Here is a 25,533-nt window from a genome sequence, read left to right as displayed (position 1 = left end):
GTTATCACTGGTGCAAAACTGCAGTGTATTACAGTACTTGCAAAGTGTATCGGATTTATAGAAATCCCCAACATGTCAATCACTCTTGCAATAAATATTCGTTTTGGTTGTGGATTATCCTCATAGACTTTAATGTGATGAGAAAAGTCCGTATATAAATAATGCATATGCACTAAAAATGCATGTAATCCCCACATTACTTTATCAAGAAAGTTTTATCAATGCTAAGTAACAGGAGGAATCCGAAACAAAGCAGTTTTATTTAAAACATGACAAACAAAAAAGAGATAAAAACGCATTCAAAACTGTATGTAACATAGTTTAGTTAATAGGTGCAGACATTTTGCAACATCAAAAACTCATCCAAATACTCAGGTTGGGAACTTAACTATATGGTACTTCTTACTTCTTGTACACAAGTAAAGAGCATCCAACATGATGGTTGTGTAGGAGCCTTACGTTGAAGTGGGTGATAATGATGTACACCCACACAGCGACAAGTAGCGTCCAAAGTGCACTTAGAGGAACATGGAGATACGCCAATACTTAGTAAGTGGATAACATTGTTCTTCAACAGTATGATTACTACTTGTCCAAAAAGCTTTAGAAAAAAGTTAATTACTGATCTTAATTATAGACTTTTACAGTAACTAACTAGTCCACCGACACAAAGTCATTGCCAGGCTTAATTTTCCTTGTTATGTACATCTCAACATTGCATTGTTTGATTTTAATGCTGTAATGTTCATATTGTAAGTGAATGTTTAGAGTTTTAGCAAATTCAGTGATGATGAGTATAATTCATTGAAGCTTATGATTTTAGTAGCGAGCAGCTGACGTCTCAGCTGTAATGTTCTCCCTGAAGCAGATTTGCATTGTAAACAAAGCTCAACTATATCTATCATTGCACGGAAAATATGAGTCTGACAATCTAAACCCTGAGCTGGACCATGCATAGTCAGTAATAAATATAATGCTAATTTATGGCATAAACCCAAGATACAGTATATCACCAATAATGCCATATAGTATAGGCCATATAATACAAGGGAACCTGACGTCACATCCGCTAACTGTTAGAAATCACCATTAGACCTCAGTCCAGTGCCTCTCATCTAGCCAAATCAGTTCTCATACTTTGCACTGACGAGGGCCAATAGCCCGAAACGCCATGTCTGCAAATTAAGATTCTGATTTGGCTTTAATCCTAAGTCAAATTGCAAGACTTGATAAAGAGTTGATTGTGACTTGTAGGATTGTTTTTTCCAACAGGTGGCAATATAGAGTTCAAGTCCTCTTTCCCTCTGAAGAGGCAATTTGTACATGATTGACATCTTCCATACAATCTACTTCATGGCACAACTGCCCGATATAAGGCATCTGCGCACAACTTTCCTTCAGTCCTACCATGTAGTGCATTATATAAAAGACTCCACTTCATCTGAAATTTTTTTTTAAGCATGGAAACATTAGATTGGAATTTAAAAAACATTGAAACTGTCCCCACCTTTGGACGTATTGATCATCAACAGGAAGTCAGGGCTGTGGTTGCTCTCTGACTTCCTCTTGATGTTAAATAAGTCGAAAGGCGGGGACAGTGACACCAGCACTGATTGGGTGAAGGGCTCCCTTGATATAACAACCTCACATGAACCCCGGGAATGCACATGCCGATACCGCTTAAACGGCAAATGTACAAAAGTTGAGTATAATTATTTTCATTGGGGCCAAACATGAGAAATAAGAAAGAGTTGTCAAAGCAGTGGGCAACCCCTTTAATACTTTTGTCCATAGTGTATTTCTCTATATATGAGGCATGAGCAATTATAGCAATAAATTGAGGCTACTTGTCTCAACCTAAGGAACCATAGTCACCGTACAAGTGTAAAAGGTACTGGGGCCTGTTTAATGCCCTGCACTCCTTGCATATATCCCTGGCATGTAAATACAGTATGTTCCTGAGAGAAACAGTATGTTTCATGTGTCGTATAATGTGTATATGTATATATATTGTGTATTACATTGCAATATCTTGCCAATGTACTGATGTTCATGTGTTGTATAGACATAGGGATAGTGTAGGATTTAGCCCAGTAAGGGGAGCACAGTAGAGTAGGATAGGGAAAAGTTAGACCAATAGAATTAGGTTAGTTAGGAGGGGCTAAGACAAGTTAGTTGGGGGAGTTCCTGGTGTTAAGGTACTGTCACACTTAGCGATGCACCAGCGATCCCGACCAGCGATACGACACGGTCAGGATCGCTGGTGCATCGCTAAGTGGTTGCTAGTGAGCTGCCACACAGGCAGATCTCACCAGCGACATAGCAGCGGTCAGGGGTCGCTACTTATCTGTCAGACGAGGCAATCCTGACGTCCTCCCGCCCGCGTCCATGCGTCGCTCATTGGTGCCACAGGAAGCCCAGCAGGAAGCTGATGACGAGAAGCGGCCCAGGACATTCTTGCGCGATCAGCGATAATCAGCGGGGGAGCTGGTCGGAGGTAAGTATCAGACATTGCGATATCGCTAGCAATATCGCTATAACGTCACAAAAACCAGTGATGTTATAGAAATATTGCTATCAATATCGCTTAGTGTGACAGGCCCTTTAGTCTGAAGGAGTGTGGAGTGTGAGCCAGGAGCCAGGACAGTCGTGTCGAGGGGGAACATTCAAGCTGTGAAGCCCAGCAGTCCCGGGTCTTAGAACTGACAGTCACACTGTGTGGAGGAATATCTTGGCAGCATCAGAATGGTAGCAGCTAATTTTGTGAGAACAACCCTTAAACGTCCGAGCCTACTGCCTGATAAGGAATGGAAGAGCAATTTCTCGACTTCACCTTCGGAAAGGGAAGCAGGCGCGGAACTCCTGAAGCAGGTTTGTCTGACCAGTGAGGAAGCTGCATGACCAGCGGATCGGTGGATATTCCTGGAGGTGTGAGGAACAGTGCAGGGAATGGAATGGTGATATTCTGCGAAGAATCTTGTGCTGTTTATGTGACTAAACTGGACAAGTTGAGTAAAATTGTTTTGTTAAAGATGAACCTGGACTCTGACTGTCATTGTGTGGTGTTAAAGGAAAAGGACTCCCGGCCATGTGGAATAGACTCTGACTTGCAAATGAGTGAACTACTGTATGTTAATAGACCCCATAGGTGCAAGGTTGCTCGCAATAGAGCCCATATTCATATCCGGAATTTTCTTTTGCACTAAATTTTACTTATAATTGTGAATTACGACAAGAAGCCAGAACAAGGCACACATAATGTAATATTTATAAGTAAAGCAATACATATAACCCTCTCTTTATTACAGACAGTAGAGTTTATTGTACATGTTCTATTATAAGATTAGTGTGAAAATATCTAATACAGAAGACTACCTGAACCAAAGAAATTACCCATTGAAAGAACAGAAGTGTCCTGGATGGGACTGGTCATTATCATTACTCCTGGGCTGAATACCCTACATCTGGCATTTGTAATCGCGTATACCGTACCTATCATACTATGCCAACTGGCTACTTATTATTCATTTAGCATGGATTGATGATCTGATATCCTGACAACCATGTAAATTATGAAATAAAGCAATCTCTTCTATTTTCTGTGCACATGAAACTATCTCAAAGTTTGGCCAGACTTAGAACAGTCGGATTAAGCCGGTGAGATGATGAGATATACTGTATATTCTCCACTATTGTGTATTGTGTATGTTCAATAGCAGGCTATAATAAAATAAAAGAACACTTTTTAAACAATTTTTACATCTTGCTTTAGGGGTTTTCGTTTCCAAGCCATATCTCGCAGGCATTTCCATTCCATCCTTCCCAGCATTCACAGTTTCCACAGTTACATATCCCGTTGCCTAAAAACAAATTGAATAGGAGTTTAATTGTCACAATCAAAATGTACTTCTTCCAATGTCTTATTAAAGACTAGCAGGTCATAATCAAAACCCTATAACTGGTCCCTTAAATATTCCTTTTTTGTGTGGAGCACTTTGCATTTGATTTAGCAGCAACTGGAAATATAGACTTTCAGACAACTAATAGCATCTTTTCAGCAGTGCTCTTAGCAAAGTGCTATACACTATAATCATGCTGTCTTTTATTTCTCTCAGGCTTTATAGTGTGTTAGATGGATACTCATCTGCACTGGCTGCACCTGAAGACCAAAAGTAACCCTTTCCATTCCCTTACACTATGAATCATTTATACACGTACGTAACATACTCATACATAGACTTGTTCTAAGGCCCCGTCTCACTAAGCGACTTACCAGCGATCCCGACACCGATATCAAGGTGTCAGGATCGCTGGTAAATCGCTATGTGATCGCTGGTGAGCTGTCACACAGACAGCTTCACCAGCGATCAGCACAGCGATGCCGAGCGCCCGGCATCGCTGGCCATCCTGTAAAAAATAGAATCAAAATAAAAAATATAGTTATTCTCACCATCCGATGTCCCGCGCAGTCTTCCGGCCTCTCTCCACGCTCCGGTCCCAGTGATCCTTTGCATGAATGACCGCGAGATGTCACGGTCTCGCGGGATAACAAAGTCTCGCGGTCATTCGTGCAAAGGATCACTGGGACCGGAGCGTGGAGAGAGGCAGGATGGCTGAACGGGACATCGGAAGGTGTGAATAACTATATTTTTTATTTTTTTTATTATTTTTTACACCTGATCGCTGGTCTCCCGCTGTCACACGCAGCGATGCGTGCTGGCCAGCGGGAGACCAGCGACCAAAGAAATGTCCAGAGGTTTCTTGCAGCGATCAGCGATACCGGCAGGGGGGCCGCTCGCTGATCGCTGTCACACACAGCAATCTCGCTGGTGAGATCGCTGTTACGTCACAAAAGTTGTGACTCAGCAGCGATCTCGCTACCGAGATTGCTTAGTGAGACGGGGCCTTTAACTGTGTGGGGTCTAAACTGTATACACTGCCATGCATAAGGTGCTGGAGATGTTAGAAAAGCATAAAATACATTTCCAACATCCAAAGGTTTTTTTTTTACCATTTCAATGACACGTGAAATAATGCACTTAATTAAATATGACTATTTTCCATCTTTATGAATGCAGCTCTTGACTTTATAAAAGGATCAGTACAAGGAGTGGTGTTGTACTATAGGGAGCTCCATCAGGTGAACATATAGGTGGGAGAACATAGATGGAGAAAAATACTATCGTGTAGTCTCCATTAGATTCATGCAGAAAATTATAGAAAAATAAATGTTCATATCTCTACAAATAAAGGATGATGGTTCTATGCACCTCTTTGATAGACAGCCTCCATCCAAATAACCTGTGACCTGATAAATTAGACAGAGGTTATCCATAAGTTCAGGACATATTGATTAAAAAGGTTTTTTTAAGTTAAATGTATCTTTCAAACTTTTTTTGAAATGTATTTTCCCATATCACAATCTGTATTTAAAGGGAAAAATAGAATTTTCACACAGGCCACGGGGGCTTTTTTAGACTCTTTTTAATAGACTCTAACTTTCCATTGTTTCAGAAAACAACATATGCACATAGTTCTAATAGTTGGATCCTATCCTTTGTAATGAAATGTCTATTGAGCCTGGGCAAAGGTCATTGTGAAGGCAGGGGATGACGGGAGAGCTGTGACATCACCTATTGTGATTGGTGGATCATGTGTTATCAGTTGTCATTGTAATCCTGTCTCTGATAATATAAAGCTATCTCATCCTGAAAGGTCAAAAAATATGAGTCACAGTGGGCATTGTAAAAATTACAAGATTATTAATTTTTGTGTATTTAATAAAGATCATAATATGAGAAAAAAAACATTGCCAGAAACATGTAACACAAAAACCTGAGTTAAACAATAGTTAATTTTCTGATGATCGCTTCCCCTTAAGAGAAAGGTAAGTGACAAATATTCGCTTCATTGGGTATTTTCTCCTAGAACTTAAATTTCAGAGATAACAACTGTGATAACATTGTTAAATTGGGATGAGCAAATTCCTTGAATAGAACAATATACATGAACACCTGTATTAATGAAGAACCTTGATTTATGGATGTGTCTGTAGGGATCAGGAAAGATCTTTACGCCTTATGGTTTATGCCATTTAAAAATCTGACCTTTGTACAACTTATTATGTATTAGAGATACACTGTACCATTAGCCAAGTGAATCATTCTCTTGTATTGAGAATTTAACCTGCTCATAAGTTGTACCATAAGTACCTAAAAGGGGTAATTCTATGAAGAATTGTGTTCAAAACGCAAAAGAATAAGTTGAAAAGATCAATATACTGTACAACCGTTAAAAATACTGTATGGTTTTATATAAACATTACATTTTTATTCTCTAGTAATGTCATCAGCTATGTCTCATTGTCTTATGTGGCTGGAATGGTGGAGCACCTTCAGCGGTGGATGCACATGCTCAGTAGCTTTTCTGCTCTGTCCATGCTCATAGTCTGTAGTAATCTAACGTAGAAAAGACCAATAATGTAATTGTGAAATGGAGCACTTGCAGTAGTCGGGAAGAAAAAGAAGACAGATAGCTATAAAGTCATGAGAAAACTAAGTACACCCAATTTGAATTTTATGACTGTGTATCAAAACATAAAAACACATCTGGTCCTTAGAAGAACAACATATGATAAATTACAATTGGTCATTAGTAATGACTCATTACTTATTTAATAAAAAAATGGAAAAAATGCAGAAACAATGTGTGAAATATTAAACATACTTCTCAAGAAATTAAGAGGCTATGCAGGATCCAGGTGCTGCCAACAAAATGCCCTTGGTTAATTATTTGTCAGCAAGTGTGATCACCTTTATAAAAGTCAAAGTTTTTGAAGTTCATTGGTCTGAAGCATTCAGGCATGTGTTGCAAAGGTTGATCACAGTCTTAACTCAGTTACTGACTGGTTTTGCCATTAAGGCACATATCTGTATATTACACAGTGCATAGAGCAGTGTGTGTGTATAGATACAAGGGAGAGCTCTGGAGGGAGAAATGTGCAGGAAGATGGTAGAGCAGTGTCTGTAGCAATATGAAGAGAAGCAGTGAGTGAGATCTAGTGTAGTAGCAAATGTGGTATGATAGAACTTGGCTTCTAATATTACTAATAAAATCTTTATAACCAAAACAGTCCACTAGGACTAAAAGTGCAAACAGTGTGGCACCACACAACAAAAACTATAACATATACATTTAGCATGTCATCAGCACTGACCAACATGTAGGACCGCTGGTCCTGGCAACAAAATGCAAAAAAGGACCTAACTGAAGTCGGTAAGTCAACCAAAATATGTCTGTTATAAACGATAGTACCTCTCCCTAAACAAACAACAGCATATCTGGACTTATAGGCTGCCCTAATGGTCCCAGACTAATCCCCATAAACAAAGAGGCATCATATAAAAAAGAACCTTCTCACCCAAACAGCAGTATAGGGTAAACGAAGTAGACCCATATAGTGATGGCTGGAGAGGTAGGATTCATAAAGGTGCGCTGCTCCCAATGCATTTTCTTTCCATAGAATTCTTGAGGGGAGTCATCCCACCATAATGGCTTAGGGTACCTTTACACTAAGCGATGCACCAGTGATCCCGACAACGATATGGATTGCTGGTGCATCGCTAAGTGGTCGCTAGCGAGCTGCCACACAGGCAGATCTCACCAGCGACATAGCAGCGGTCGGGGGTCGCTACTTACCTGTCAAACGCGGCGATACTGATGTCCTCCCGCCCACGTCCACGCGTCGCTCGTCGGCGCCACAGGAAGCCAAGCAGGAAGCGCCCGACGAGAAATGGTCCAGGACGTTCTCGCGCGATCAGCGATAACCAGCGGGGGAGCTGGTCGGAGGTAAGTATCACAAATAGCGATATCGCTAGCAATATCGCTGCTGCAGCACAAAACCAGTGACGTTACAGCAATATTGATAGCGATATCGCTATGTGTAACGGGCCCTTTAGACAGCCCTCTGATGCAGCATCAATATATCACAAAGCGGTGGATGTTATAAGGCCATTTTGAAACAGTTGAAAATCTTCCTAAGTGTGAACATCCAGAAAAATTACCCCAAGGTCAGACCATGAAATGCTCAGAGAAATTGCAAGAAACCCAAGAGCTACAGATCAGACTCTAAAGGCCTTAGTGTGGTTAAAGTTTGCAAAGTTGCATCTAAGCAAACAAGCTTTCTAGTACAGTGCTTTGGACAGGCAAGACCAATGTAGAGATGTTTGGCCATAATGTCCTGCACAGTGTTTCGTGAAATCCAAAATTAGCATATCAAACATAAACACCTGTCAGGCATGGTGTTGGAGGGGTGATACTTTGTACTTAATTTTCTGCTACAGTAACTGGGCACCATGCTATAATTGAGTCGACTCTGTTCTCATCTGTATAACAGTATTGTAGAGTCAAATATGAGGCAATTTACTAAAAAGCTAAAACTTGTCCAAAACTGCAACATACATAGAACAGTGATTCCAATTACAACAGCAAGTCTGAATTGGAACAGTTGAATAATATAACCTCAACCTAACTGTAATGCTGTGGAGCTTAAGAGGCCAGTGCATAAACAATTGCTCACAAGTCTCAATGAACTTAAAGAGAACCATTAGGGCGCCTACAGATGAGCGTATAAAAAAATCGTCCTAGATTTATCCAGAAAACTTGGACAATTTTTTCTAATTTCCATCAGATTTTCACTCACGTGCCATCCCACGTGCCATCCGTTGTTTATGTTTTTAACTTCCATGTGACATCTGCGTGATATCCATTTCCATACAATTACATTAAATATATACATGATCACATACAGTTTCCTATTTTGGTAATAGAAATCTATCAGTAAAAATCAGATGCCACTCTGATGGTCCATGTGGGATCCGAATTTTTTCTCGCACCCATAGGCTTGAATGTCTCATCAAAGACTCGGAAGAATGTAGAGCATGCTGGAATTTTTTTTCACAGACACTGTGGCTTAGAAAGAAATCATTAATCTGAACAGCACTATTGAGTAACACTGGTCAGTGTGCTGTCCGATAAAAAATTGGATAGCACATATTTGATTTGTATACTCATCTGCATGAGCACTAAAACAATATGTTTATGCTGCACTGGACACTCACTGTAATAAGCCCTGCTGAGCAGAATAAAATATTTTGCTTTTGTTTTTTTAAATTTCACCTCTCTATTGCGGAGATATTAGCAATCAAAGTATTTGGCACTTAATAGGTTAATTTACGTTAAGTCCAAGTACAGGGGGACATTAGTATTTATTTTTCATTGGGAGAATTTACTTTCACACCTGTATGATATTTATCATTCATGAGCAGGTATTAACAGGGGAAAAAGTACATGCCCCTACAGTAGTATAGTATGCCATGTAATTTATTCATCACCAGTGAGTCTTGTAATTTATTTTATTGATTTATTTTAGATATTCAACTTATTTTATTTATCTATTTTACTCCACTCATGGTCACATAAATCAAGTTGCTAGACACCTACAGGGAAAGGAAAAAAACAGAGCTGCAGAGGAATATGTAAAAATACTAAAAAGGGTAAATAAGAATGACACTGGAAAGTGGTGTTTTTTGTATTAATATGGCTAAACTAATAGTGTGTACAACTCCAGAGGGTTTTTTCCCCCAAAAATCTGTCAAGGGAATCAATCTGTCAATAGGTTTTTGCAACCTCATGGGAGAGCAGCTTGATGTAGGGAAAGAGGCACTGAATCCAACAATGTATCCCCGTTTATTAGGTACAGTGATTCTGATTCCATCAGAGCTTTTAGATTTAGAATGAAGCAGGGCTGAGAAAGCTAGCCCCGCCCACACCTGTCTCTGTGTACAAAGTCAATAGACAGTGAGGTGCTTAGTTGCAGTTAATCTCTTAGTGATAAATCCTTCACAGATAGTAAACAACAACATAAACTGTGACAAGTGACACATTCCTGAATTCAGTGTTTCAGCCTCTATCTCTTGCTGTCTTCAGATTACATAGGAAAAAACTGCTGACAGATTCCCTTTAAGCTGTGTCACACCTTTGCCAAAGTTTACTGTCTATATACAGTACCATATGTTAGGCGTCGGGTTCCTACAGCGGCACAGCAGGAATCCAGAGCCTCTCATTCTGCGGTCTCCCATTCCCCATTGACCGCAGGGGAGCTTGCTCAGCAGCCCCGTCATTCCCGACGCTCTGCCCAGACCTGCTCTGTGGATCTGGCTGTTGCTGCCACCTTTGGGCCAGCAATAGCAATGCAGGCTGTTCAGCAGCAAACTATTCCAGAGGCTAAGTCCTTCTGTCGCTCCACTGAGCATGCTCATGAGACGATCTCCCATTGGAGATCGTGAGTCACATGCCCAGGTCCTTCTCCAGATCTGATTGGTCCATCTCAGGGATCTGGAAGCTTCCGGAAGGTCCTGGCTATAAAAGGTTTGCATGGCCGCTCGGCCATGCACTAGTATAGACTCTAGTTGCTCCCTGTGTGAATGATGATGGATGCATGAACCTGCGAATGACTCATTAAGATTCCCCTCCCTCTGATATTGCGCATGTGAATAGGGACTTAGTCATAGAGTCAGCGCCAATCAGTGGCACACTACAGGCCATAGTGCATATCTCCACAGAACTAGAGTCCAACAGTGCGCCCCCTCCTGGACATTGTCGTATAGCAGCTGTGTCAGTCGCCACGCTGGAGTCAGCAGCACTTGTCAGCGTCGGCGGTAGCGATGCCGCACGCACAGTAGGTCTAGACGGACACTGACCCTGTGTCTTGGACCCTAGTCCTGTGACCATATACCGTGCGTGCATTCCGCTGAGACCTGTGAGTCCAACTGGCTCGGTATTTATGTTTATTGCTTTGGCACCTCTGTGAATCAACAGAGTACACCCAGCGTACACCAGGTGATGTTCAACCCGCGTGTGATATACCGCTATATTGAGTGTCCACCATTACCTAGCAGCGGTTTAACACCTTCTGCACGGTAGATCCCGGACGGCGAACGCACTTTCTATTATTTATTTTTTAGTGCATTCCGCTGTCCCTAACATTATGCTAGCACCAGGGTCTGGCTAGTAATGGCGGACCAGCAGCAGCAACAGCTTCGGCAGTACATTCAGCAGCTGGAGGGCAGGTTGGTGGCCCTCGAGAGTTCCACCACATCTGTGAATGCTACTGCAGCTGCTGACTGGGCAGTCGCAGAGGCTGTCTCGCATGGGGCCACATTTGCGCCTGCGCCGACAATATCCCGCCTCCCATTGCACGATAAATTTTCTGGTGACAGCGCCATCTGTAGGGGTTTCGTGAGCCAGTGCTCTATCCAGCTCGAGTTACTGGCCACGTGATTCCCTACAGAGCGAGCTAAGGTGGGGTTTATCATCTCCTTCCTGTCGGGCAGGGTGTTAGAATGGGCCACGCCACTGTGGGAGCGTGGTGACCCCGTGGTTCTGAGCGCTGCTCAGTTTCTCAAGTCTCTAAAGCAGGTCTTTTTGGGTCCCTGGGTCACTCATGACACTTCTCTCCAGTTACTTGCTTTAACACAGGGATCCCTGTCGGTCAGCCAGTATGCCGATTGTTTCCGGACACTGACTTCCGAGCTGGAATGGCCTGATAAAACCCTCGTCCCTGTTTTCTGGAGAGATTTGGCGGAGCATGTTAAGGATGCTCTAGCTACCAGGGAAGTTCCTGTCAGTCTGCAGGAGCTGATAGCTATTTCCACCCGCATTGATCTCCGTTTTTCAGAGCACGGGCTGGAGCGTGCTCAATCCAGACGGAAGGTTAGCTTGGCTCCCAACCTCTCTTAACCTCTTGAACCTCCTGAGCTGGAAAGTTTACCTCCTGACCCCATGGAGGTGTCCCGCGCCGGTCCCAAGCTGCGTCCGGCACAAAGCTCCACACGCTGTTACCAGTGTCGACAGTCTGGTCACCTGGTTAACAGGTGTCCGCAGTGGTCTAAAAAACGGTCGTGTCCAGTGGTAATGGGTGGGGGTCTGTTTGCTATGGAGGCCGTCTCCCCCAAACTGGCATTCCGAGGGACGTTAGATAGTGGTGCTTCCTCCTGGGAGGTAGAGGTCACAGTGGACTCTGGGGCAGAAGGGAACTTTATGTCCTCGGCCTTCGCCCAACAGCACGCTATCCCGTTGGTGGCACTTCCTCGCCCCATGCCCATCAGGGTGGTCAACGGTTCGACCTTATCATCCCAGATTACCCACCAGACAGCACCCCTTAGGCTCTCAATTCCACCATCTCACCATGAGATGCTGTCTCTGCTCATTATGACAGAGGGCATTGATCAAGTGCTCCTCGGGGTTCCCTGGCTCCGTTGCCATTCCCCTCATATAGAGTGGTCCTCAGGGAGAATACTGGGATGGAGCAAGGGCTGTGTGGGAAGGTGCATGGGGGGCAGCATCCAAGTAGCCTCTGCGGAGGTGCCCGCGGATCTTTCCGTGCCCCCCACTGGGAATCTGAGGACCGTGGCTCCGGTTGCCCTCGAGTCAGTGCCGCTGGACAAGACCTTTGTCCCGCCTCACCTGCAGCTCAAGGTTCTCACTTGGGCACACGTGTCCAGGGTGGGTGGTCACTTTGGCTACAAGCGGACCACTGAACTCCTGGCAAGATCTTATTGGTGGCCGCACAGGGCTCGGGACACTAAAAAATACATTCAGGCATGCACCTCTTATGCTCGAAGCAGGTCCTCTAGCAGAGGCCGGCTGGGTTTCGGTATCCCCTGCCGGTGGCAGACCGGGCAATGGAGGTTTGCGACAGTTTGGGTCGCACCCCGCATTCCATTCTAGCCTCTAAGGAGAGAATGAAGGTGCCCGCCGACACACATCGGCGCCCCGCTCCAACTTTTGCTCCTGGCAACTTAGCCATCTCTGACGCCTTCCACGTGTCCCTTCTCAAACCTGTTCACATGTCCCGGTTTTCCGAGTCATCTGCCGGGACATCAGACATGTCTTCAGACGAGTCTGAGGTCAATGCCATTGTGGGATGCAGGGTGGTACGTGGCAAAAAAACTTTATTTGATGGATTGGAAGGCTCAGGGGGAGGGGGCCCTAGGAAGGGGGGTAATGTTAGGCGTTGGGTTCCTGCAGCCGCACAGCAGGAATCCAGAGCCTCACATTCTGCGGTCTCCCATTCCCCATCGACCGCAGAGGAGCTTGCTCAGCAGCTCCATTGTTCCCGACGCTCTACCCAGACCTGCTCTGTGGGTCTGGCTGTTGCTTCCGCCTTTGGGCCAGCAATAGCAATGCAGGCTGTTCAGCAGCAAACCACTCCAGAGGCTAAGTCCTTCTGTCACTCCACTGAGCATGATCACGAGATGATCTCCCATTGGAGATTGTGAGTCACATGCCCATGTCCTTCTCCAGATCTGATTGGTCCATCTCAGGGATCTGGAAGCTTCCGGAAGGTCCTGGCTATAAAAGGTTTGCATGGCCGCTCGGCCATGCGCTAGTATAGACTCTAGTTGCTCCCTGTGTGAATGACAGATGCATGAACCTGTGAATGACTCATTAAGATTCCCCTCCCTCTGATATTACGCGTGTGGATAGGGACTTAGTCATAGAGTCAGCGCCAGTCAGTGGCACGCTACAGGCCACAGTGCATATCTCCACAGAACTAGCGTCCGACAGTGCGCCCCCTCCTGGGCATTGTCGTATAGCAGCTGTGTCAGTCGCCCCGCTGTAGTCAGAAGCACTTGTCGGCGTCCACGGTAGTGATGCCGCACGCACGGTAGGTCTAGACGGACACTGACCCTGTGTCTTGGGCCCTAGTCATGTGATCATATACCGTGCGTGCATTCCACTGAGACCTGTGAGTCCAACAGGCTCGGTATTTATGTTTATTGCTTTGGTGCCTCTGTGAATCAAGAGAGTACGCCCAGCGCACATCGGGTGACGTTCAACCCGCGTGCGATATACGACCATATTGAGCGTCCGCCATTACCTAGCAGCGGTTTAACACCTTTTGCACGGTGGACCCCGGGCGGCGAATGCACTTTCTATTATTTAGTGCGTTCTGCCGTCCCTAACACCATGTATACTATAGGTCTCTTTTCATTGAGGAAACAAAAGCTCTGCACCATATACATTGATACTTGTCTCGTAAAATTAATATTATTAAAATGATAAAAATGTCTGTGTTTCTAGAGCTATAATTGAAAAATGTTAACAGATAAGTATGGTAGGTCTAATGTCTTTGGAATATTGACATCTCCCATCTTTCTTTTCTCATTTTCTAGCATATGGTGACATATGTCTACGATAGCGGAGAGTGTTCTAATACACCTTTCTTAGTCTTGTCATGTCTCTGAATGTCTACACTGAACAATACTAAAATTATATACTGTCAAACTCAATGTTATGTTTTCCGGTAAATCAAGAAAAGACAGTTTATCATCTGACATAAAATAAAGAATCTCAAACACCAAAAATCCTAAATAAGGGAAAAGAGGAAGTTTATAGATTTAGCTATCAATCACACTGGGAGCAGATACATAGAAAATATTGAAATACTTATCCTATCATCGTCACAGCGCACACAGAATACTCAACCAGTCTTATTTGCAGGAGACTCAGCATACTCATATAACCAAAAATGTAAGCAGTGTTTCTCTATTGCAAGTAAAAAGTAAAGAAGCACTGTATATATATGGGCAACACGGTGGCTCAGTATAGGGGTCCTGAGTTCAAATCCCACCAAGGACAACATCTGCATGGAGTTTGTATGTTCTTCCCGTAGAATCGTAGAATCATAGAATGGTATTGCTGGAAAGGACCTCCTGGGTCATCTGGTCCATCCCCCTGCTCAAAGCAGGATTCACTAAATCATCCCAGACAGATGTCTGTCCAGATGTACAGGTGCTTCTCACAAAATTAGAATATCATCAAAAAGTTAATTTATTTCATTTCTTCAATACAAAATGTGAAACTCATATACAGTATTCTATGGAGTCATTACAAACAGAGTGATCTATTTCAAGTGTTTATTTCTGTTAATGTTGATGATTATGGCTTACAGCCAATGAAAACCCAAAATTCATTTTCTCAGTAAATTAGAATAATTAACAAAAAACACCTGCAAAGGCTTCTTAAGTGTTTAAAAAGGTCCATCAGTCTGTTTCAGTAGGCTCCACAATCATGGGGAAGACTTCTGACTTGACAGATGTCCAGAATCCAATCATTAACAAACTCCACAAGGAGGATAAGCCAAAAAGGTCATTGCTAAAGAAGCTGGCTGTTCACAAAGTGCTGTATCCAAGCATATTAATGGAAAGTTGAGTGGATGGAAAAAGTGTGGAAGAAAAAGGTGCACAAGCAACAGGGATAACCGCAGCCTTGAAAGAATTGTTAAGAAAAGTCCACATACAGACGCATCCAGGACATGTGCTACATGTGTCGCATTCCTTGTGTCAAACCAGTTATGACCAATAGACAATGCCAGAAATGTCTTACCTGGGCTAAGGAGAAAAAGAACTGAACTGTTGCTCAGTGGTGCAAGGTGTTGTTTTCAAATGAAAGCAAATTTTGCATTTCATTTGGAAATTAAGGTCACAGAGTCTGAAGGAAGAGTGGAGAGGCAAACAATCCAGCTGCTTGAGGTCTAGTGTGGAGTTTCCACAATCAGTGATGGTTTGGGGAGCCATATCATCTGCTAGTGTAGGTCCACTGTGTTTTATCAAGATCAAAATCATCACAGCACTTCATGCTTCGCTCTGCCGACAAGCTTTTTGGAGATGGAAATTTAATTCTCCAGCAGGACTTGGCACCTGTCCACACTGCAAAAAGTACCAATACCTGGCTTAAAAACAACAGTATCACTGTGTTTGATTGGCCAGCAAATTCTCCTGACCTTTACCCCATAAAGAATCTATGTGGTATTGTCAAGAGGAAGATGAGAAACCAGACCCAACTATGCAGACAAGCTGAAGGCTGCTATCAAAGCAACTTGGGCTTCCATAACACCTCAGCAGTAAGACAGGCTGATCACCTCCATGCCACGCCACACTGATGAAGTAATTCATGCAAAAGGAGCCCTGACCAAGTATTGAATGCATTTACTGAACATACATTTCAGTAGGCCAACATTTCGGATTTTTAAAATTATTTTTCAAGCTGATGTTATAATGTATTCTATTTTACTGAGATAATGACTTTTGGGTTTTCATTGGCTGTAAGATCAATCTGTTTGTAATGACTCTCTATAATATATGAGTTTCACTTTTTGCATTGAAGAACTGAAATAAATTAACTTTTTGATGATGTTCTTTCTTTTTGAGAAGCACCTGTACACTCACTGGCCACTTTATTAGGTACACCTGTCCAACTGTGTGTTAAGACTTAATTTCTAATCTGCCAATCACATGGCGGCAACTCAGTGCATTTAGGCATGTAGACATGGTCAAGACAATCTCCTGCAGTTCAAACCGAGCATCAGTATGGGGAAGAAAGGTGATTTGAGTGCCTTTGAACGTGGCATGATTGTTGGTGCCAGAAGGGCTGGTCTGAGTATTTCAGAAACTGCTGATCTACTGGGATTTTCACGCACAACCATCTCTAGGGTTTACAGAGAATGGTCCGAAAAAGAAAAAAAATCCAGTGAGCGGCAGTTCTGTGGCCGGAAATGCCTTGTTGATGCCAGAGGTCAGAGGAGAATGGGCAGACTGGTTCGAGCGGATAGAAAGGTAACAGTGACTCAAATTGCCACCCGTTACAACCAAGGTAGGCAGAAGAGCATCTCTGAACGCACAGTGCGTCGAACTTTGAGGCAGATGGGCTACAGCAGCAGAAGACCACACCGGGTACCACTCCTCTCAGCTAAGAACAGGAAACTGAGGCTACAATTTGCACAAGCTCATCGAAATTGGACAGTAGAAGATTGGAAAAACGTTGCCTGGTCTGATGAGTCTCGATTTCTGCTGCGACATTCGGATGGTAGGGTCAGAATTTGGCGTAAACAACATGAAAGCATGGATCCATCCTGCCTTGTATCAACGGTTCAGGCTGGTGGTGGTGGTGTCATGGTGTGGGGAATTTTTTCTTGGCACTCTTTGGGCCCCTTGGTACCAATTGAGCATCGTTGCAACGCCACAGCCTACCTGAGTATTGTTGCTGACCATGTCCATCCCTTTATAACCACAATGTACCCAACATCTGATGGCTACTTTCAGCAGGATAATGTGCCATGTCATAAAGCTCGAATCATCTCAGATTGGTTTCTTGAACATGACAATGAGTTCACTGTACTCAAATGGCCTCCTCAGTCACCAGATCTCAATCCAATAGAGCATCTTTGGGATGTGGTGGAACGGGAGATTCGCATCAGGGATGTGCAGCCGACAAATCTGCGCCAACTGTGTGATGCCATCATGTCAATATGGTCCAAAATCTCTGAGGAATGCTTCCAGCACCTTGTTGAATCTCTGCCACGAAGAATTGAGGCAGTTCTGAAGGCAAAAGGGGGTCCAACCCGTTACTAGCATGGTGTACCTAATAAAGTGGCCAGTGAGTGTATGTCCCTGTGTCTCCGGGTACTCCGGTTTCCTCCCACATTCCAAAGACATACTGATAAGGAATTTAGATTGTGAGGCCTATCGGGGACAGTGTTAATAATGTCTGTAAAGCACTGTGGAATTAATGGCGCTATATAAATGAGTAAAATAGATAAATATAGTGATAATTAAATATCTATTACTATTTTGTGTATACAGCTACTATGTGTCTAAAAGGGAATCTGTCAGTAGGATCAACCCTCCTAAGCCATCTATATGGGTACATGGGTCATAGTAAGATTGAACCAAATGATACCTTGATATCTGCAATTTGATGTCTTATTCCAAAAAAATCCATGTTATTATTTATTTTTATTTATTTATGTAGCGCCATTAATTCCATGGTGCTGTACATGAGAAGGGGTTACATAAAAAGTTATAGATATCGTTTACTGTAAACAAATTTGCAATGACAGACTAGTACAGAGGGGAGAGGACCCTGTCCTTGTGGACTTACATTCTACGGGATAATGGGGAAGAGGCAGAAGGTCGGGGGTGCAGCAGCTCGGGCGGTGGTGAGGCGACAGAATGGTTATTGCAGGCTGCAAGCTTTTCTGAAGAGATGGGTTTTCAGGTTCCGTCTGAAGGATTTGAGGGTGGTGGATAATCGGACGTGTTGAGGCATGGAATTCCAGAGGATGGGGGATATTCGGGAGAAATCTTGGAGGCGGTTGTGTGAGGAACAAATAAGTGTGGAGGAGAGTAGGTCTTGGGAGGATCGAAGATTACGTGAGGGAAGATATTGGTAGATTAGTTCAGAGATATAGGGAGGGGACAGGTTGTGGATGGCTTTGTAGGTCAATGTTATTAGTTTGAACTGGATTCGTTGGGGAAATGGGAGCCAGTGGAGGGATTTGCAGATGGTAGAAACAGGGGGGTAGCGAGGAGAGAGGTGGATTAGTCGGGCAGCAGAGTTGAGGATAGACTGGGATGGTGCAACAGAGTTGGTGGGGAGGCCACAGAGGAGGGTGTTGAAGAAACAAGGTGGGAGATGATGAGGGCATGCATAAGAGTTTTAGTAGATTGAGAGTTGAGGAAGGGACGGATTCTGAAATATTTTTGAGTTGAAGGCGACAGGAGGTGGCAAGAGTTTGGGCGTGTGGTTTGAAGGACAGGGCAGAGTCGAGAGTTACTCCGAGGTAGCGGATTTCAGGTGCGAGAGAGAGCATGATGCCATTTACCATAATAGATAGATCAGGAAGGGAAGATACGTGAGATGGAGGAAAGATGATGAGTTTGGTTTTGTCTACATTGAGTTTTAGGAAGCGAGAGGAGAAGAAGGAGGCTATGGATACGGCTGATATACACTCTGGGATTCTGAAGAGCAGAGAGGTGACATTTGTTCCATAGAGGTAGATCTGAGTGTCGTCCGCACACAGGTGGTACTGGAAGCCATAGGACTTTATGAGTTGTTCTAAGCCAAGGGTATAGATGGAAAAAAGTAGGGGCCCCAGGACGGAGCCTTGTGGGAGTGGGAAATGCTAAATGTGTGGTCAGAAAGGTAAGAGGCGATCCAGGATAGGGCAAGGTCTTTGATGCCAAGGGAAGAAAGAATCTGTATCAGTAGGCAGTGGTCGACTGTGTCAAAGGCAGAGGACAGGTCGAGAAGGAGGAGGATGGAGAACTGTCTGTTAGCTTTGGCTGTAAGTCATTAGTAATTTTGGTCAGGGCAGTTTCGGTGGAGTGGTGGGGGCGGAAGCCAAATTAGGGGTTCTCAAGGAAAGAGTTAGATGAGAGGTGGAAGGAAAGTTGAGCATGGACATGCTGCTCAAGGAGTTTAGAAGCAAATGGGAGAAGTGATATGGGGCAATAGCTGGGCATAGCAGTTGGGTCAAGGTTTGTTTTTTTGAGGATGGGTGTGATAGTGGCATGTTTGAAGGCAGAGGGGAAGGTACCAGAAGATAGCAATAGGTTGAAGAGAAGGGTTAGGGCTGGAATGAGCATGTTAGTGAGGTTGGGGAGCAGGTGGGAAGGGATGGGGTCAAGTGCAATGGTGGTGAGGTGTGATTTGGAAAGGAGATGAGTAAGCTCTCCTTCAGTGATGTTGGAGAGGGAGGTTATTAGGGGGGGCAGAGGTCTGTTATATGGAGTGGTTGGGGTGTTGGAACAGTAAAGATTTGCCTTGTTTGGTCGATCTTATTTTTTAAATAAATGGCAAAAAGTCCTTGGCAGAGATGAGGGGAGTTGGAGGTGGCAGTGGAGGGAGGAGGAGAGAGTTAAATGTGCTGAACAGTTGTTTTGGGTTGTAGGATAATGAAGATACAAGGTTTGTGAAATAGGTCTGTTTAGCAGAGGTGAGGGCTAATTTGAAGGCGAGTGTAGCTTGTTTTTCTTATATGTAAATGAGGTGTTAAGATCTATGGGTCAGACACTGATCTGCGTGAAAAGCTTCATCCAGAGCTTATTTTAAGTAAAAGGGGGCATTACCAGTGTAAACCAAGTAATGACTGACACTTTGCTTTCATGACACATAACTCTGCAGTGAGATCAGAACTAACACAGTACAGTAGAAGTGAACTTTGTCTCATTACAAACACATTTGAAGCAGCACTTGTCATCTCATAGTGCTGTCAGCTCTGCTGCAGTGTTGTGCCCGATTATAACTAACACAATAGAGCAGAGTTGAACCCAGTCTCATAACAAACAAAACAAGCATATTTGCAGTTGTGTTCTCGCAGTGCTGTCAGCTCTACTATAATGCCCTTCCTTGACACTGGCTGCCTTTGAGATTCAAGCTGAAGCACTGAGAGAGATAACCTGCAACTGCAAATGTTTTAGTAATGAGACAAACTTTATTTCTGCTGCACTGTGTTAGTGCTTCTGTACTGCGTTAGTTCTGCTGTACTGTATTAACTCTGCTGTACTGTGCTAGCTATGATCTCACTGTAAAGCTAGTTAGGATTATGAGAAAAAAAAGTGTCAGTCATTACATATATCACACTGGTAACGCCCCTGTTCTGTATCCGACACAATTAATGACTCTTAACTGTTTATTTCCATAACATAAATTCAGTATAATGCTCAGTTTGCCATACATTTTAATGTTTATTGTTTCCAGCTCCATCTATGGCCAAAAATAATAACTGCAGTGTTATTCTGTTTCTGGTTTCCTTGATTTCCCTTCAATTCCCAATGCATCCTGGGTAGGTTTGCAAGGGATTGTGGGTTAGCTCAGCCCATTTCCCTCCAGTCCACCATTTTCCCTTCTGTTTGCATACTGTAAACACCTCATCCCTCTTCTCCCCCTGCGTCAGCATCGTCAGTGAGTAACCACGCTCCCACATTTATCCCTGTCCTAGATCATCTTCTTTAGTTAGTTCTCCCCTGGTTAGCTATTAGCGCAGGTAATCTTTATAATGTATATTATGTATTTTTATGTACCCATTCTGACTTATTGTATTATACGTTTATTTGTAGTTTCACCTATGTTCAATAAACCACAGATTCAACTACAGTCTCCCTTATTGGACCCCGGTATAGTGGTTTAGCTGCTTGTTAAGCTATATGAATCCCGTTCATTTAGCTGAAGACAGGACAGTGAAACAATGGCTCTCCAGCTAGTGGGAATACAGAGAGAAGAGCCTTCCATCTTGCAGACCACAGTGAACAGCAGCTGTCCAGCTAGTGCAATTCAGGGAAAGACATCTCTTCATCCAGCTTGCAAGAGCTAGTAAACTGCAGAAATCCATCTAGTGAGATTCAAGTCACCGGCTACACAGAGACACAGAGACTACAGCTACAGCAATCTCTGCACAGCTAAGCATCCCTCCAAGATACTATGTCCCACAAATCACACAGGACAAAATCTGCTACATCCGTCTCCTCAAAGACTGTATCCATCAGCAACGTGGTCGCCATTGCACGCGCAAATGCTGAAGCCGCCAAAATGTGAGCAAGCTTTGCTATAGAAGAGATGGAACTTAAATTAGAGAAAGCACGCTTAGAAGACCAAGAGAGAAGGTCACGCATAGAAAGAGAAGACCAAGAGAGAAGGTCACACATGGAAAGAGAAAACCGAGAGAGAAGGTTATGCTTAGAAAGAGAGGAGCAAGAGAGAAAGATGCAGTTAGAAAAGGCACGTGGATGCTGCCTTAGAGAGCATAGCGGTAAAAAGAGAGGCTGCTGCAGCATTGGCCAAGGCAGAATCACTAGAAGCCGCGCACAACCCCGAGCTGCATAGCCGTAGCAGTGCGTCAAGTCTGAAATTGCCATTGCATGATTCACCACAACACACATCTCAATATGTTAATGAACCTCCTGATCCGAACTATAACCAAGATCACAACACATCCAGTGAAACGAGTGAGAGTCATCAGGAGGCTCAGCTCCAGGAAAATGTGGAGCAAAACAAATCTGCTAATGCCTACCTTGTCCCTCACCAGGTAACCAACGTGAATCACCTTGCTGACACACTGCACATCAGACTGAAGCAATATGACACCGGCTGGCGCCACCCTGAGGATACTAACAGGTATGAACGCACCTCACATCACTATCAGGGTGACAGATCACCAGTATACTCTGCTGACAACCGGTTCACATCAGAACTTGCTAGGATCTTCACACAACATGATCTTGTTACCAAGGGACTCATGAAATTCACTGACCACGCTGAAGGTTACAGAGCTTGGAAAGCTTCCTTCCAAAATATTACTAGAGACTTGGGGCTACAATACAGGGTAGGAGATAGATCTCTTAGTGAAATACGTGGGAGAAGAGTCAGTCAAACACGCAGTAAGGATCAGAGACATTAACATAAACCACCCTCAAATCGGCCTTAAAGAGATCTGGAAGAGGCTAGATGAGTGTTACGGCTCTGCAGAGGTCATAGAGAGAGCCTTGTTCAAAAGAATCGAGGACTTTCCTAAAATATCTAACAAAGGTCTCCCAAAACTTAGAGAGCTAGGTGACCTGCTACAAGAGGTCCTAGTTGCAAATGTGAAGGTGACCTACCAGGACTTGCATACCTTGTCACAGCCATAGGTGTTAACCCTATAGTCCAAAAGTTGCCCTACAATCTACAGGAGAGGTGGCTCACACATGGTTCCACATACAAATACAAACATAGTGTTTCATTCCCTCCCTTCTCTGTTTTTGTAGACTTTATGCACGAATAAGCAACAATCAGAAATGATCCCAGCTTTGGCTTTGCAATGTCATATGCCAAACCACCACCAGCTGCAAACCCACGCAGAACATCTGTAGCAGTGCACAAGACTAATGTTTCTTCTACAAGTTCCAATTACAGGTTTGCTGGCCACTCTCAATCAGAGACAAAGGTACAAGAACCTGAAAAGCAGTGCCCGCTCCATCAGAAGTCTCATCCTCTCCTGAAATGCAGAGCCTTCAGAGGAAAATCTATGCCAGAACGCAGAAGCTTTCTGAAAGAGAATGGTATCTGCTACAAGTGCTGCTCATCCACCACTCATCTCGCCAAGGATTGTAAGGTCATTGTAAAATGCACAGAATGTGGTACCACAGATCATAGCACTGCCCTACACCCTGGCCCAGCTCCATGGAGTGCACAGAACACACCAGCTGACAGTGAGCATGGCGGGGAGGAAAAGAGCACTGATGCAGCTACGCCAGAGATCACTTCACAATGTACCAAAATCTGTAAAGGGACAATAGACAGTAGGTCTTGTTCAAAAATATGCCTCGTCAGAGTGTTCCCAAAGGGCCATAGAGACAAAGCTGTGAGACTGTATGCTATCTTGGATGATCAAAGTAATCGATCCCTGGCTAGGTCAACATTCTTTGACCTATTCAACAATAAAGGACCAAGCACTCCTTACTCATTAAAGACATGTGCAGGTACTGTGACAACAGCGGGCAGGAAAGCCACTGACTACCAAATTGAGTCCTTAGATGGACAATTCTGCCTACCAATACCTACAATCATCGAGTGTAACAAGATCCCAGACAATAGATCTGAAATCCCTACACCAGATGTGGCAATCCATCATGCTCACTTGAAACACATAGCACACCTTATACCGGAACTCGACCATCAGGCACAGATAATACTGCTGTTGGTAAGAGATATCCTACAGGTTCATAAAGTGAGAAGTCATATCAATGGACTCCACAATGCTCCCTATGCCCAAAAGCTAGACCTAGGATGGATCATAATAGGAAATGTATGCTTGGGACACATGCACGCCCCATCTTCTGTGACAAGTATGCTAACAAATACATTGGAGAAAGGACGCCCATCTCTGTTTCAACCTTGCAACAACGAGTTCCATGTCAAGGAACTGCCACACAGCATCCAACTGCCCAATCATTTAATAGACTTTACTCATGACAGCAGTATGATGTCAGGAAGCTATGATGATCAGTTGGGGTGCACAGTCTTCCAAAGAACTAGGCAAGACAACTAAGTAGCAATGTCGGTAGAGGATAAGTTGTTCTTAGAGGTAATGGACAAAGGACTTGTAAAAGATGAGACCAACAGCTGGGTCGCACCTCTCCCCTTCAGAACCCACAGACCACGTCTACCAAACAACAGAGATCAGGCATTCAAACGATTCTCCTCGCTCAAACATAATCTGCAAAAGAAGCCAGCGATGAGAGATCACTTCTTATCCTTCATGTCAAAGATATTTGAGAACTGCCATGCAGAAATAGCTCCCACTCTCAAAGACTCTGAAGAATGCTGGTTCCTACCCATGTTGGAGTATACCACCCTAAGAAACCAGGCCAGATTAGAGTGGTGTTCGACTCCAGTGCTAAGTTTGACGATGTCTCCCTGAATGATGTTCTACTGACAGGACCAGACCTCAATAACAAACTAATTGGAGTACTTATGCACTTCCATAAGGATTCCATTGCTTTCATCGCTGACATCCAGCAAATGTTCCATTGTTTCCTTGTGAGAGAGAGAGACAGGAACTTCCTAAGATTCTTCTGGTACAGAGACAACAATGCTACTAAAGAGGTCACAGAGTACCGCATGAGAGTGCACATCTTTGGCAATAGCCCTTCTCCTGCAGTCGCCATCTATGGACTCAAAAGGTCAGCTCTAGAAGGAGAATCAGAATACGGATCAGATGTCAGACAATTCATAGAAAAAGACTTTTATGTTGATGACTGTCTGAAAGCCATGCCTTCAAATGAGACTGCCATCAGTCTTCTCAGGAGAGCCCAAGAGATGCTTGCTTGCTCTAACCTCAGGCTTCACAAAATAGCCTCAAACAGCCAAGAACTCATGAAAGCATTCCCTACACAAGACTTGTGTAACGGTCTCAGAGACCTGAAACTGGGGTCCGACCCCACACCAATGCAACGCAGCTTCGGGCTTCTCTGGAATCTACAGTCAGACACCATCACCTTTCAGGTCAGCCAGGAAGAAAAGCTTTTCACATGCAGAGGTGTCCTGTCTACCATCAACAGCCTGTACGATCCCTTAGGTTTTGCAGCTTCTGTTACTATACAAGGCAAAGCCATACTTAGAGACTTACAGTAACTAAGGAGACTTCTGACTGGGATGCACCTCTGCCAACTGATAAGAGAACCCAGTGGGAAGCATGGAAGAACTCTTTATCAGCCCTCTCCAACCTAAATGCGCCAAGGCCATACACCCCTGTGCCGCCTACAGAGATACAGAGCCAAAGACTGTATGTATTTGCAAACTTCTGTCAAAGCAATTGCTGCTGTTGCTTATCTCAAAGCTGTGGACTCCAAATGGTTAGTATCCTCAATAGTCAGAACCTCCCACTCCCGTCTCCAAGACTTTACACGTGCCGCGCCAATTCTTTGGAATGCACTTCCCAGGTCAATACGATTAGTCCCCAATCCCCACAATTTTAAGCGTGTCCTGAAAACGCATTTATTCAGACTGGCCTATCGCCTCAACACATTAACCTAACCTATCCCTGTGTGGCAGAGCCAAAAGTTTTACCATAACCAGGTTCTCAGCATCATGTTCCCACATGCTTTATGCATCCATTAGCCCTTTGTGTCTGTACTGTTACACACTTAACAT

At 43.9% G+C, this 25,533-nt stretch overlaps 1 protein-coding gene across 3 annotated transcripts in view; it reads right to left on the bottom strand.

Annotated features, from left to right (window-relative positions):
• Positions 1 to 3,245: 3,245 nt before the first annotated feature.
• The window catches only part of ITGBL1 (integrin subunit beta like 1), a 601,277-nt gene continuing 578,989 nt past the window's right edge, over positions 3,246 to 25,533 (bottom strand). For all 3 annotated transcript variants that reach the window (XM_073569513.1, XM_073569514.1, XM_073569512.1), the window contains one exon: positions 3,246 to 3,860. In XM_073569513.1, coding sequence (XP_073425614.1) covers positions 3,769 to 3,860 — 92 coding nt within the window. In that variant the 3' untranslated portion in view covers positions 3,246 to 3,768. The remainder of the gene's footprint in view (positions 3,861 to 25,533) is intronic.

This window comes from Dendrobates tinctorius, unplaced genomic scaffold, assembly GCF_039654945.1.
Source record: "Dendrobates tinctorius isolate UK_male_01 unplaced genomic scaffold, ASM3965494v1 ptg000026l, whole genome shotgun sequence".
NCBI classification, from domain to species: domain Eukaryota; kingdom Metazoa; phylum Chordata; class Amphibia; order Anura; family Dendrobatidae; genus Dendrobates; species Dendrobates tinctorius.
Note: the sequence above shows the minus strand (reverse complement) of the source record. Positions and strands in the feature narration are given on the sequence as shown.